Source organism: Chamaea fasciata, unplaced genomic scaffold (assembly GCF_029207755.1).
Source record: "Chamaea fasciata isolate MVZ Bird 193981 ecotype frontalis unplaced genomic scaffold, bChaFas1.0.hap1 SCAF_10, whole genome shotgun sequence".
In the NCBI taxonomy this organism is placed as follows: domain Eukaryota; kingdom Metazoa; phylum Chordata; class Aves; order Passeriformes; family Sylviidae; genus Chamaea; species Chamaea fasciata.
The window spans coordinates 2302026-2317744 of record NW_027094095.1 but is presented as its reverse complement, the minus strand read 5'-3'; the positions used below and the strand labels follow the sequence as shown (position 1 = coordinate 2317744).

At 43.3% G+C, this 15719-nt stretch overlaps 1 protein-coding gene across 2 annotated transcripts in view; it reads left to right on the top strand.

Annotated features, from left to right (window-relative positions):
- TEDC1 (tubulin epsilon and delta complex 1) overlaps positions 1-15719 on the top strand; it is a 66029-nt gene that overhangs the window by 31621 nt on the left and 18689 nt on the right. For both annotated transcript variants that reach the window (XM_066192000.1, XM_066192001.1), the window contains 2 exons: positions 10601-10687; positions 13687-13899. In XM_066192000.1, the coding sequence (XP_066048097.1) occupies positions 10601-10687; positions 13687-13899 (300 nt within the window). The remainder of the gene's footprint in view (positions 1-10600; positions 10688-13686; positions 13900-15719) is intronic.

Sequence of the window (15719 nt, the reverse complement as noted above, 5' to 3'; positions counted from 1 at the left end):
GTCAGGTTGGTGAGAAATAACACGGGAGCTGGCATTAATATTGCAGGGGAGAGCAGATCTGATGATGTATTGCATTATAGATGGGGCTCCAGCACCTAAATGCAGGAGGCCTGGAGGCTCACACAACAAATCCCGAGAGAGCTGAATGATCCAGAGTACTGGAATTGTGATGGTGGTTGTTCAAAGGAGGTTGCAAGGATGGGTTTAATATGAAGGTCACCTGCAGGCTAAAATGGACTGTGCCCTTGATGCTGCTCTGTGATGAGCAGGGTCAGGAGTGAAGGCAACCCTTTTCTGAGCTGACCTTCTGACCCTGTCAGAGACTCCTGGACTGCTGCTTTCTCCTTGGTGGTGCCCTGGCACCGCTCAGATGAATGGTGGAGCAAGAACTGGCTTTAAACCTCCCTGGTTTATGTTGGTTGAAAGGTTTATTCTTTCTCTCTAGCCGTCTCTGGTGTTTTGGTGGTGTAATGTCAGGAGCAGAGTGGCTGCTGTGGTGCTGTGCGGGTGAAATTGCTGTGCTGGGGTGGGTGGAGTTGCCGAGCCCCCAGGGAGGATAAGCTCTGTTGGAAATCCACATTTACATATGTGTGAAGATGCTCGACAGAATCCCTTTAAGTGTTGTGTCTTCTTAGTGGGACTGCCTTGAGCACCTTTAAAATTCAGAATAGTTATTACTCTTCGCTTTTTTTGTGAGACAGCTCTGTTGGTTTGAAGCTTGGTACATGGAAGGTTCTTGGGATTGGGAAAAGCTCTGGTGGATTTTGTTCCTTCTGCCTGTGTGCATGGCAACCCCTCCCCCAACTTCCTGGAGCGGCAGTGGGTACTGTCTTACAAAAAGGGTGATTTGGTGGTTGTTACGTATTTCCTGTAGAATAGGAGAGTGGCTACTGAGAAAACGATTTCAAACAGAAATCCAAAGAATGCTGGGCAATTCAGAAATAATTTTTCTTCCTCACATTTCATTGCAAGGCAAGTGTAAGTGCTGAGAAAGCAAAGGAGCTGTCAGGGACAGCATGTGCTGCCCACCCTGTGCTACATGGCAGGAACAAAGAATATTATTCCTGCCTTTTTTAATGATTCACTTTACAGGAGGAGAGGGTAGACTGTCATGTCATTCTCCTTCCGAAACGCTGTAGGCAAATGGTTTTCAGTTCATTTCCTGACATTTTTCACATAAAACATGGTTTGCTGCAGGGGTTATTAAAACCTCTTGGAAGCAGTGGATCCGGGTACTCATTTGCAAAAATGAGGCGCAACAGATTCAACCCTTGTCATCCATGTAAAATCAGGAAGAATTACAGAGGTCAAATGGCTTCAGAGCTGCTTTTAGACAGTGTCTGCTTGTAGCCGAGTTCATGATCCTTCTTAAGAAAGGAAAATCTTGGAAATCTCGGCCTGCTGTGCGCCGTGGGAGCAAGAGCAGCCAATTTGTGTGAGAAAATGTATATTGGGAGTTTCTAAGGCAGACTCAAGTCGATTTTAGAAGGGAAGGCTACTAAAAAGTTTAATACAAATGACTTGCCTTTGAATACTTTGTGTTGTCTCCTCTTGGGGCAGGCCAGTTGTCTTGGGTGAGGAATTCCTGTCCTAGCTTCCCTGTAATCCCTGTGCTGCTGCTGCTGGAGTTTTCACTCACCCTCTGGAAGCAGGGGGGCTTGGCTTCCAGATCCTGCCATGAAGTAGGTGGAGGTCAGAGTGGAAGTTTAGTCTTAACAGGAGAAAGGAGAGTTAATTGAGGGAGATTGGAGAGGCTAGAAATGTATGAATGACTCTTCCTCATGCTGTAGAAAGAAAGAAGCCTCTGCAGGAGCTAAACTGCTTTAAACCTCAAAAGGCGAATATGATCAAAACAATTCTCCTTCCCTGCAACTGGCTGTGGCATCAGATGGTTTCTGCTCCTCTGATGCCTGCTGTTCCCAGCTGGTTCAGTTCCACCTGCTCTGGGACAGGCACTTTCCACCTCTGCAGTCCCCTCAGATCCTGCTGCCCGTTCTCTTTCAAAGCAGTGCGGAGTATCCCGTCCCAGGAGGAGGCAGAGACATGTCATTAAGGAGCTTTGAGAAAGGCAGGTAGGCACAGAGAATGTGTCTGTGTTTGTGTGTCAGTGAAGGAAATCCTGACAGCCTTACGGCCGAATTGGTTGCGGGTGGATTGCAAAAGGGAGCGGTGGCACCGGTGGGAAATTGTCGGGCCACTGAGCTCGAGTTGGTGTCTGGCTGTTCGTGGTGTCCCTCTGGGATCAGCTTGTGGTCCAGTACCCTTTAACAGTAGCTGGGGGCTCAGGTGGGCAGAGGGCTGCCCAGGAGTCAGCAGCGTGCCCAGGCAGCAAAGGAATTAGCTGGAATGCTGTGAGGGCAAGGCCAGGAATCCTGCTCCTCTGCCAAGTCCCTGCCAGCCTGAGTGCTCGGTGTCCCTGACCCAGCACAAGGACCGGGAGCAAATCCAGTAACACCCCTGAGCTGGTCAGAGCTGGAGCATGGACCAAGCCCTTCTCAGAGGTGCACTGGGACAGGAGAAGGGACTGCAGGCACAAGTTGGAACAGGAGAAATTCTGGCTGGGTAAAACAGGAAAAAAAATGCCACGAATTGATCAAACTCCAGAACCAGATCCTGGAGAAGGGGAGACAGCTGTGGTGGTGGTGTTCAGGACTTGCTGGGCAGAGCCCTGAGCACTTTGCGTTGAGCAGGAGGTTGGATGTGAGACCTGTAGAGGTTCCTTCCCACTGTGTGGTTCAGCAGTGTTAGCAGGAGACCAGCTCCTTCAGCTCGCAGGCATTAGCTTGTCATCAGCCATGAATCATTTAGTTGTTGAACTTTTTAGCCAATTTCACTTTCCCAGTGCCCCTTCTTGGGAAGGATGCTCTGGGGTTTTTTTGGGTTTGGTTTTTTTTTATTGCTCCAGACAGGTTTAGTGCTAAAATATTTCTTTAGATATTTTTTTAAGCAAGGTGGCCTCTGGCTGCAGTTAGTGTCCAGTTGGAGAGAACTGGCAGCATTATATAGCGACACTAAAGCAAATCATTCTACCTCATAGCATTATTACCTTGATCTGAAAATTTCCCCAGGCTGCAATTTGTCACTAATATTGCTTTCAGCTAAACTTATCCGTACAAAAAAAAAAAAAAAAAAAAAGGGGAAAAAAAAAAAAAGAAGGAGTTAATAGAGCTGCAGTTCTGTAGTTGCCAACACCGTTTTTTGGGGGATGAGTTATTGCTTAGCACATTTTACTGACCAAGCTTATAGAGTTCTTGGACCTTGAAAAATGATGCAGTGGTTTATCATGGACTCCATAAATTGTTGGACTGTATAGCAGCAATATGTTAGACTCCTCCACCATAAGAAAGGAAGGTGTCTCTGAAACACAGTATATACATATTGTAGTGATGTGAACACGTGGTTGTGGCTGCCAGCTGCAGAAGTGATGGGATGATACTGAGCTTCACTGCTGCTTTTGTGCTTTCGCTTGTTTTATGCCGTACTTAACATAATTTGAATGCTGTGACAGTGACAGTGACAGTGATATACTATAATATAATTCCACCTGAGACAATGCAGCTGGAGTTAATAAGCTGGAGAGACAAGGCTGAGGTATTTTGTCATCAGTTGGCATTCGATTTTTTCTTTTCTTTTCCTGGTGGGAGTGCTAGCAAACCCAGTGAGGGGAGCAAGCTGTCCAGCTCAGCTGATGCTTTGGGTCAGTGCAGGGAGCACAGGCATGCACTGTGTTCCCATCCAGTGCTACAATAAAGGTTGGACCAGCATCATATCTGATGCCTGTAAGCTGAAGATGGAATTGCCACTGACCAGCTGAGGCTGGTGTGGTGAGAGGTGTGTCTTGCATCCACATCCAAATCTCCTGGTCATGCTGTGCTGCCTCTTAACTTTCTGTCAGAGGAGACCTCAGAGTGAGAGTGCCTTACTTGCTGATAGTTTTTGGTGAAGGAGTCAGAAAGAGTCTTGCTGGTGCAGCCTAGTGGATCTTATCTGGGTATTGGACCCTGAAGGGACAAATTAAATATCAGGAAAACAAGGTTTGGGTGAAGAGCTTTAAAACTCCTGACTCATCTCTTGAATTGTACCTTGGAGCTAACAATAGCCACTAGAAAAGTGCAGAGCTGCTTGTGGAGTCTACACTGTTGTTGCTTTCATGCCAGAGAGAAATGAGTTATCACCTTCTGACAGAAAAGATGCTTCTCACTCTTCTTTTGTGCCAAAGTACAGCTATTGATGAAGGCTGATCCTGAAGTGCCCCAGAACTATCTTGTGACCCCTAACTGGGGCCTTGTGTTGTCCTGCATCCGCCTCTGAATGAAAAATATACTTAACCCACCCAGAAAGTCAAGCAGGACAGACCACTGCGTTCTCCAGCCTCTCTGCTCAGTAAAGAAGCAGGCCACAGTTAAATTCATATATTGCAATAGCTTTGACCACAACTGAACTGCTGCTGCAAAGCTGAATTGAACTGTACTGCTTTTCTGGATGAGAGAATGCAGCTCAGATTGTGAGGAGACTGGTGGAGCTGTTTTTATAGCCCTGTAAAATTAAACTTTGTGTGCAATTGGCCCATAATGTTAACTCAGCTCTACTGGCAGGTATTTTTGGTTTTTTAAATAGCCAAGGAAATAGAGTTATAAAATCAGCTGTTACTCATGTTTTGCAAGGGATTTTGGATTTGTGGTTCTTTTTAAAGTTTGTTGCTTAATTTAAAGGAGTGTGAAAGAGACTAGCAAGAGAAATTAATTGACATGAGGAACTATAGCAGACTTTAAATTAGTAGTTTCTCTAGTCAGTAACACATTTTAAAATGTGTGAAAATACCTGCATGCACAAATAGTCTATGATGACTTGTCAAAGAGCTAGGCTGGGAGGAACTGTACTCATATCAAGTTGCAATCTTAGACTAATCCACATATTGAATAAATTTTAAAATTAATTGTCTCTGGCCTGTTAAAAATACAGGAAAATGGGCAAGTATATAGGGGAGGAGGAAAGAAAAAAAAATCAGTATGGATAATGCTTTGTTCTGTGTACAGAAACAGTCTGAATAAAAGCAGAATAATGGTCCTTTTTTGACATCAGCTGCATGGGGGTTTTGGTAGGCAGTACAATAATAACAGCTGTCAGGCACTACTATGATACAATTTGATGCTTTTCTTTGAAATCCTCTAGCTGAGATTTCTCTAAGGTAAATGGTGATTTTTTAGTATCTACTGGATGTACTTTAACTGAGCTAAAGGTACTTGGTACTGCCTGAAAATTTGACTCTTCAGGGATGCTAAGTTAGGCACCCAAAATCATTGGTACCTTTAGGGGAAGAAAATGTGTACCTTTTTCATTCTTACATATATTGATCTTGGCTGTCGAAGTATAAAACTTCAGGCTTCTTTTTCCCGTGGGGAAAATGCCAAGCAGTCCCTTCATTGACCTGTTCCTCTGCAAATGAATGCCATTAATACATCCCAGTTCACTCCCTATCAATGGGAAAGCTGTAATACAATTTTTATCTGCCAAATGCCTCATTCTGTTTGTTTTAAATATCATTTTCTTTCAGTTGCATTTTAAACAGCTATTTCTGAATCCCTCCACGAATAGTAATTACGGTTTATAATGATGATCTTTGTCATTTTAAGTTTTTAACTAGTGGTTTGATTTCCTGCTCTCAGCAGTGTAAAACTGAGATAGCTCAGTTGGAGCTGTGATGGCATAAAACTGGCGTTGGTGAGTGGAAAAGTCACGTGTTTTGGTTTAGGTGTTGGAGATTTTGCCCATATCCAGGCACCTGGAATGATACCCCTGCACCCAAAACTACTGTGTTCTGTATTTTATGTATTGCGTCTTCTGCAAAAAATTCAAGTCCTGCTTTCCCTTACAGCACCAACCCCCCTACAGCTATAGCTGGAGGAAATTCTCATCCACTTCTGTCCTCCAAGAGCCTTTCAGATCCACTGCCTCGTGATGGTTGGGCTGCAGTGCTCCTCCTGCTCTGTCTTGGCTCTCAGTGATATTTCACAGGCAGAGAAATTGGAGAAGGTCTTTATTTGCCTTGTGCCTAGAGGCTGCTTTTTGTTCTGTAGGTTTGTGCTCTTCAGCTGCTTGTATTTCACACTGTTCTAGCATGACGTTCTACTTCTCAGGCCTATTTATTTTTGTTTTAGCCTTCAAGGGATATGTGGCAATGTCTTAAACCAGCTTTGCTTCTGGAAAAATCACAATGTGGAACTGAAACTTGGAGCACTGAGTGTGTCCACCTACAGTGTTGTTTGTTTGTTCCAGCCTGAGGTGGTTGTGATACTGAGATTTTCTCAGGTTTTTTTCCTCAGGTGAAGGGGGTTTTAAAACTCGGCCATGCCAAAGTTCAGTTTGGGTTGTGTGTGCCATTTTAAACCAAATTTAAACCTAAAAACCTGCCTGCTGAGAGGCTCTCATTCGTCAAGGTTTGCAGGTTTTTTCAGTTAAGGGAGTTTCGTATTGGTAGAGGAGAAGATGTGTTGAATTCTTTTTGTTTCATCCTATGCTTGGTTAGGTCTCTAAAGTCTTAATCCCCGTTATGGTTTACTTCTGGTACCATAAATGGTAAAACTTTCCTGAATGTTTACCCCTTTTCTTTGCTATTTTTGGAATGACCTTCTCCACTTAGCTTCTCTCCTGTGCTTATGTGATACTCAGAACTAGAATTCAGATTACCCAAATGCACGCCGTATAAACCCATTCCCTATTAAACAATTATTGAATAGTCTAGATTCCCCATATAAGCTTTCCTACTAAGCCAAGCCTGTCTCAAGCCTTGAGTAATTCTCCAGAGGTGTTGGCGTTTGGGTGAGGTTTGCAGGGCTCAGGAGTCCAGTGCAAGTTTTCTGTCTACAGACATATATGAACAGCAATGAATTAGCAGTGTTTTGTCTCCGAGCCAAGAAACAGGATTTATTGCTGAAAGACCATTTTTTTTTTTTTCTGTCTAACAATAAAATGATTTTCTGAACATTTAGGCAGAGCAGTTTTTGATTAAAAATAGTTTTGCCAGTGCGATGGTAGTTGAATTATGAGCTGTGGGCATCGGAGATTAAATACTTGTTGTGGGGTGCTCTCCGGAACTGAGCCTGTGAAAAGGGTGCATTATGCTGCAAATTTATTAAATATTGATTTCTGTGAGAGTCTACAGGCACTAATGATTTTTCTAATATGGTGGTAAATAATATGAAAGAGATTAATATCTCTACAGAAAAAGTAATTGCTAATGTGTTTAAACAACATACGAGTTACACTTGTGGATGCTGAGGAAGGTTCAACTTTGGCCTCTTGTTGGGTATCACAGGTTGGGCAGGGCTGGAAAGGAGCACTGGAGGCCACCTGATCCGACCTCCCCGCTCAAGCAGGGAGCACATGACTCAGAGCTGTGTCCAGATGGCTTTTGAATATCTCCAGGGAAGTGTCCAAAACCACCTAGGTCATCTTGTCACCCACCTTGGTCTGCTGAAGCTCCCACTCTTTGCTGAGGTCTGTGATCTGCGCTGGATATTTGGCTTTGGGGGTCACAGCCATGCACTGGAGGAAGCAAGGCATGCTCTTTACAGAGCTGGCATCCCTCTGCCTCACACTGGAGTTTCCTGGCAGCCTGCTCTGAGGCAGCTCAGCTAGGCACAGTTTACCCTCTGTAGCAAAGCTGTTGCTTGCACCAGGGGTGGTTTCTTTACAATGGCTTGAAGAAGTCGTTCCTGCAAAACGTTTGCTCTCAGCATTCATTATGGAATTGCTTCTCCACAGAGATTAGCAATTTGAATTTGTCGTTACTTTTTCAGTCCGTGTAAATATTTTAGAGCACTAACTTCCTCCAGTAGAATGAAGGAAACGGATTTGGTTGTCCTAATTTTGTGTAGAGGGAAACACAATTTTCAGGCATTATCCTTAAGCATCACTTAGATAACCATGTGAGGCACTTTTTTGACTTGCTGCTTCACTTTTTCATGAAACAAAATTGATGCTCTTCTACAGACTTCAGTCTTTAAATTTCGTGAGGAGGTGTGACGTCGGGTCCTTAGTTCACCGAAGATGTGCAGGCAGCTTCGGTTACAGCTTGGGAATTTGTTTTACATTTTGAGAGGTTCATGTAGCATCAGAAGTGGGACTGCTCGTGGCACGTGTGTGAACTCTTGTCGGTAGAAAATGAACAAGAAGTGATGCCGTGTTTGGGGGGGAAGGCAGAGGTACAGTTTGGGCTTTGGTTTCTGAAATACCAGCTCTGTGATGTGTGACCTAAGAAAATGTACACCGTTGTGGCCTCAAAGTCACAAAAAGCAGAGTTTGTTAAAGAGCACGAAATGCTTTTGAGAAGCTTGTGCAAAGGATGAGGCTGGGGGAAGGAAGCTGCCTGACAGAAATGTTCATTGCAAAGTGTAGGCATGTCTTGGTGAAAACCTGTCACCCCTGGGGCATGTGGACACTGTCCTTGTGACCAAATTCAAGGCACACGGATGTACAATCCATTGTCCCTTCCCAACCTTGAACATTTATTTACTTTTATGATTTTCGCTAAGGTATCTCAAGGATATCTGTAGTACATTATTTTTTTTATTGCGTTCTGCTTTATTCTCCGTGCTGCTATAACATCAAAGCCTTGCAAGGCCTGTAAAAAAAGGATGGCAGAGGATCTTGGCATTCAGGAGCAGTGCCTAAAGTCCCTCAGGGTGGAAACTCGACTGTTGGCCATTGCAGGCCTGCCCAAGGCTGCCGTGGTGGATTCCAGCTCTGCTGGAAACTGTCCTTCTAGGATGGCTGGAGTCATCCCATTGCTGATTTATGGCTGAAGCAGTCCAGCACACAGTTGCTGGCCTGCTGTTTCTGAGGGTGTTAATACCTTAGTGAAAGGTGAGGATGCTGTAAGTAGGTGTCAGGCAAGCTGTTCAGGTTTTGTATAACTAATGACGCAGTTTAAAAAAAAAAAAAAAAAAAAAAAAGGCAACAAATGTACCCAAATACAAAAGATACCAAAGAGTTTGAGATTAGGAGACTGCTCAGGAAGCTCTGATTGTTGTTAAGGTCAGCTAACTGCAGCAGATCCTGTAGAGGTTCGGTGAGGTTTCAGAACCATATCCTTTCAGCTGTGCTCTGAAAGCAGGTGGCATATGGCACTTCTAACATTCTAGTGAGAATAAAGATGATGACTGTGTTTCTATTAAGATCATTCTGGTTTTGAAGGCTCCGAATGAAAAACTCCCCATCCCAACCTTCAGCCCTCTTTAGCTGTAAGACGTGTTCATACCGCAATCACACACAGCTCGTGACCACATTACAAAGCTCCTTTAAAGTCAAGTAACTTTGCTGTTGCCTGAATATTTAATCAACTTTTTGGCTGGGCTTTATTGCAAGTCTCAGATTCCATAATGTAAGCCATTTGTGCTCTAGATGTACCTATGGGGAAAAAAAATAAAAAGGAGAAGACAAAAAGGGACACAGAAAGCCATTCTTCCACCTTTTATATCCCAGCTAAGCTTGAAACTAGCAGAATCATTAAGCGTAATGCCAAGTGTCTGGTGTGTGAGCAAATGTGTAATAATTGTATTTTGGATCCAGCAGTGTTTTAGAGCAAACTGTGTATAATTTCCAGCAGTTACTCTTGCAAAGTGGTTTTCCTTTCTTTGGTTCCTTTATCTTCAAGTAATATCTGCATAATAAAATTGCAAAGTCAACTCATGCTTTGCACGTATTTAAATTACGTTATGCACTAAGTAACTAAAGCAAACAAAGCTAGCAGAAGATAGTTGTCTGTATAAAATAGATTTATCTGGTACTGGTCTGGTCCTTATCATTCTCCCCAAGGCCCTACACTCTTTGTGGTCATCTTAAGAAGTTGCCTTTAGTGTCAGATGGGTGTTAAAATTGTTCATTTCAAAGTAGGGTCAGAACCAAAATTGTTAAAGCTGGTGAGCTCTGATTTACAGCAAATTTGTTTGTCTTATCATTCTTTACAAGGGCTTTTTTTCTTTTTACTGATATATAAATATTTAGTCTTGGAATGTCTCCTTCACCTTATATATGTGTGCATACATGTGTATCATGCATATATTTGTGAAAAAATTAAAATTTGCGTAGCTATGATGCAGCATCTCTCCTTTGAGTGCTCTCAGGCAAAGGGAGGGATTCCTCATGCAAGCAGATCATACAGTTCCTAAAATATAAAACATTTTAGAGGCAGTTCTTCCGTGCTGTTTCAGAGTGAAGGGATAGATGGGGAAAAATTCTTGAAGAAAAAGCTTATTTTGATACTCAGGAAGCACAGAAGATTTGAAGCTGGTCATTGACTAAGCATGTACATCAGAACTGTGTCTCTTTGTTCCCTCAAAACAGTATGGAAACTCACATTAATGGGTGGAAAAGCTGATGAAGCTGGCACATTTGGGGTGAGGGATAAATCAGTGACACCGGGAGAAGTGTTTTACTTCATGTTTCCCCATCTGTTTTTGAAGTGTTCTTGTAAAGCCACCCAGTGTTGTCCTGTGTACCACTCACACTCTTCTTATACCTCAGGCCAAGCACGCATTTCATGTAGTTCTCAAGTGACCAACGTTACCTGATTTCCTTTCCTTTGTCTCCTTTCCTGTAGCTTTTACAGCTCCTGGAGTCTGAGGCCATGCAGCTGGAAGCCTTTCTGGAATGGAAGCGACTGGAACCAGTTTACTGGCAGTGGATGGTAACGAATCAAACTGATTTTGAGGGGTGCATCTTTCTTGACTTTAATATTGCTGGCTACTTCCAAAGGCCCTTAAGTCCCACAGAATTAAATGTTGCAAACCATCTGTTCAACCACACCTGAGAAAAAGGAAAAAAAAGTCTCGGTAAAGTAAGGAATGTTTTCATAGTTCTCTTTCATTCCTGTTTCCTTCAGTAGGACTCGCCCAGCTAAACTGAGGAATTGCAGGGCAGAATGGCAGAATTTCATACAGTTAACACAAATGAAAAGGTCTGATCTTCATCTTTTTTAATAGTTTTTAAACATAGCAGTTGCACATTTTTGTAAAATTAAATGGCTTTTCAGAAGAGGGCCTCTAAGCTTTATTGCAGTCTTGAGAACAACTAAATTTGCAGGCAGCTGATATCGAAAACAACTTCATTTTTTCCCAGCCAAATAGTGTGTTGACATTGCTGATTTCCCCTTGAACTGTGTTGAATGATCATAAGAAAATCAATAACCCTTTCTCTGTGCATCTTAGGATTTCTCAAGTGAGTGTAAACGATGCCATCCATCTCACTTCTCTCTATGACTTTTGCCCATTCAGTGTTGCTGAAATAATTCTTTAGCACACCACATTAGCTGTATGAGCTTACAGAATTTTGAGAATCAGTGAGCTGACTGCTAATTGCCCTTGTGCCTTTTTCTACACTAAAAGCAAGGCAAATTACCTCACCTGTCTTGAAGGATGCTTCCAATTTCCATTAGTTCTCTAATGGTTTTTGCTTTACATGTTTACCATCTTATGGTTTTTTGGAAAGCATCAACATTAGCACAGGCCTGGCTACCAACAGATAAAACATACCTGCAGTTATTTCTGTGTATCCACCAAAACATTTGCCTTTGACACACTGAAGAGTGTTAGCCTGCTTTCTGGAGTTAAGTACTAAATAAATGCTTGAGAACTGACTAGCAACATCTTTTTAAACTATTCAGTGTGCTGGATGGTGAATTTGCCTTTTTCTTTTGTTTCACTGATGACGGTGGTTATTCCTGGATGCAGCAGGATGTATGGGAATGAGATGCGCTTTGAAAAGACAGTAGTTTTCTCTTTCTACCAGACTTGTGTTTTGCATTGCTGATCTGATGGATGGGGTGGTTCTTGCGTAGCTGCTGCCAGCTCTTCCTGCTGGTGGTGGGCTGGAACACAACAGAGCATGGCATCACTGCAGGAACTGGAATGACTGCAGTAATCACAGAATATCCTGAGCTGGAAGGGATCCACTAGGATCATTGAGTCCAACTGCTGGCCCTGCTCAAGACAGCCCAAAAATCCCACCACGTGCCTGAGAACATTGTGTAAATATTAATGTTACTCTACAATTCTGTCATTTAATCAAAATAAGACATAAACAGAAGACCCCCCCCAAAAAACCAAAGCCCTTTGCTTTATTTCCCTGCGGTTTGTTATCCTGTCCATGTCCCTGCCATGTTTGTGTTCTCATGAGCTGGGCCATGGATCAGCAGGAGCTGCTGCCCCCAGTGCTGCTTTGTGCCAATTTCCAGCACCAGTGCTTGCCTAGAAAGGAGCTTTTGCAGGGCGTCCTATGCCATTCTTAGCTGTCTTATGAAGCTTTTTCTTGCATGAGTCTAAGAATCTCTTGCTGTGAATTAAGCCAGAGTTTTTAACCTACCTTCTGAGAAAAGAGAGGAAGAGGAGAAAAAATAAAATTTCCCATCCTCTTTATAGCAATCTTTTATGTAAGTGGAGGCTGTTAGCATGTCACTGCCTTCCCAGCCCCTGTTTCTAGGCTAAGCAAAACTTTTGATGTCTTTATGTGTTCTTGTAGGCCATTCATTTGAGCTTTTGATGTTTGTTGCTGCTCTCATCTGGGACTTTGCCCCCCCATTTGTCTGTTTAACTTCAAGTGCCTCACCTGTATGTCAGCATTACAGTCAGCACTCTTCTGTCACTGAGAGTTGTGTTAATACAGTGCTTGACTTTAGCAGTGTGACATTGGTGACTTCTGGCTCTCTGACGTCTCCTCCAGCAGTTTTGCTGCTGTGCCAGTAATTATGCACTTGGTTTTTCCTTGCTCGTGTACAGACCACGCTGCTCAACTGCTGAATTTTCTGCCAGTGTTTCTAAATTGCTTCTTCAATTGCTGAAGATAATTTTGAATACAAATTATGTTCTTAAAAGAGATTATGACCTCTCCTCTTGAATGCTCTTGAATGTCTTCTTGATAAGAGTATAGAAATAAATATTTAATACTCTGCAAGTGAGGCCTATGTCCTTTAGTTATGCTGTGCTGTTCTGGCTTGAAAAATGTGTGTTTCTGCACAGTCTGTGCACCAGTGTATAGATGGGCTGTGAATGTTTTGTTTAAATGCTTTTGGTTTGTTGTTTGTTTTTTTTTTTCTTTTCCTTGAGTATTTGAAATAGCAGTTGCTACCTTGGAAGGCAGTTGCACAGTTAATTATCAAACCAGCTAGATGGTCATGGTCAAGCAGAGCTGCCAGCTCCTGACCAGTCTGGAGCAGGCATCTCTGGATGTTCCTCAACTTGTGGAGTTTTCCATGGGCACAAGTGATCCTGAGGTTAGAGCAGCTGTGGCTCTCCTGAACAGTGTAAGCATGTACCTCCCTGGTCATCACTTTGTTACAAAAAGCCCCAGAAGTACGTCCAGTTTCAGAATTTAAGAGGAAGGGATATCTTGGGCTGCTGCAGTGCTGATCACCTCCATCTCAGGAGTGTTACTTTATTCCTTAGTGCAGTGGAGAGTAGCTGACTATGCAGTGCTTTCTAAAATAAGCTAGGTTAGCAACATAAGTTTTCTGTTAACTTGGAAATATGTTACAGTGAACTGAGGGGGTTCTCTCTTAAAATAACTCTGAAATTGTGGAGCAACTGTATATTGAGATGGCAGCAGTGAATTCCTAGCAATGAATTACCAGGAGGATGGGGAGAACCATTTCAGCTCCTGCTGAAAAGTGACTTTTATTGTTTGTTGTTTTAGGAAACTGTTTTGGATGATATGGCTGAAGAGGGAAATGTTACTGAGTCCCAGGATGCTCATGTGGAGAAAAGAAGGCTGCCAGAGGTGACCTCCTGCTGCCCCTGGGCTGACAAGCTGACTGGGCAAATGGTTAGATTATCCAGAGACCTAATGGCTCTCCAAGAGCAGCTGCATCAGCTCGTAGCTCAGCGAAAGGCTGCGTGGTGGGAGAAGGTAAGGCTTTGGGTGCGGTTCATGACCACTGGAGACTTTTAGCATCCTGCATTTTTCAGCTCTGTCCACGGCCCACCCTAGGGCAGGTCCCTGTGGCTGCAGTCATGGTGTCAGAGCTGCAGCTCCCTGGGTGTTTGAGCCCACAGCATGCCCAGTGCTCTTTCAAACACAAAGCAGTGCTGAAACAAGTGTTCTCTTGGAAGGAAAGGCTTCAAAGGATAGATGATGCAGAGGAGAGGAGAGGAGAAAAGAGAAAGAGAAGAGGAGGAAATCATGGCAGCCCCCAGAGGAGATGGATGCAGCAGGCTGAAAGCAGCAGTAATGGTTACAGCGAGAAAATAAAGCATTTACAGGGGAAGAGGCCAGAGCTTGTCATCTTTCATTGAATCAGGAGTCTTTGAAATGTCTGATGGGGGAAGGAAAAAGAGGACTTTGAAACCTGTGAAGTGAGGGAAGAGACTGAGCACAAGCTTTGGTGGCAGAACAGACTGGCTGTGGGAGGCTGGCTGTGGAGGGAAGCAGGTGAGATGAAGGGAGTGTGCATGGTATTTGCTGTATAAGGATGGGGAGACACTGGGAAGCACCTGGAGCAGCTGATGGGGCATAAATAAAGGAGATTTGGGTAATGTAGATGTGGAAGGTGAATCTGAGTGTCAGCATACTGGCACGAGGAGAACAATGAAGAGGCAGGCATAAAAAAAATAGTGATTCTTTCCAGGCAGCAAGTGGAGAGAAGGCTACCAGAGAATCTACAATACCTGTGGATGGAGAAAAGTGAAAGAAACAGTTGGGACAGACAGAGCAGTAATAAAATCGCTGCATCACCACTTTGTGTCTGTCTTAACTCAGGAGAGGGTTTTTTAGCCCAGAGTATTTGATTGTTTTTTCTTTTCAGGATGGAGGGGAGTGTGTCCTTTTAGATTGCGATGTTGGTAGACAGGAAGACAGGATTGCAGATCAGCAGACAAAATGGAAAATGGCAGGTTGTCAGATCAAAAAGTATTTGCCCAAGATTTCAAAAGGCACATGGCATGGAAAAAGTGTGTGGAGAGCTAATTGCTCTCTTCCACCTTAGGTGTAAGGAACTAATTAGGATCAGTTGGATAGGGAAGGCACAAGGAGCTGCTGCTTCACACAGAGTGCAAAACTTCTTCTCACAGGGCACTGTGGGTATAAGCAGCGTACACAGATTTGAAATCTGCTGTACACGTTCTTGGAAGCTGAAATCTATCAGGGACTATGAAATATGCAGATACAAATTGCAACCTTATGAGTTAGTGGGAGAACAAATCATTGCAGGCTGGGGGAGTATTCTGGGGAAGTATATCCACCTATTTACATTTATCTTAGAGTCTTCTCTGGGCACTTACTGTCACTCACTGTCAGGGACCGGATACCGGACTAGGCAGATCTCTAGAATCATCAGATTTGCTTGTTCCTGGGCAAAATGGACATGACTTTTGTGGGACGACTCAGACCTCGAATTCTAAAAATAAAATTTCCAGAGCACGATTTCCAAAGCAAGAAATGCTCTGACATCTCTTACATGTAACAGTATACGTGCTGTTAAATATGATGTTAGGTGTAATATAGTATCACACCGATTTTTCTTTTTTTTTTTTTAATACTTAAATTCTGCGTTTAACACCAGAAAGATTTAACTGATGCTTTCTTCTTTGACATAGATGACCGATTGGATTTGAATAATGGCTGGTCATGTTCCAGTGTTTCTGAGATTCTCTGGACATCATATGAGTTTGTGATAAATGGAGTGCATCTAAAGTGTGTTGTTAAAAGGCTGGTTTACCACAAATGCCTTC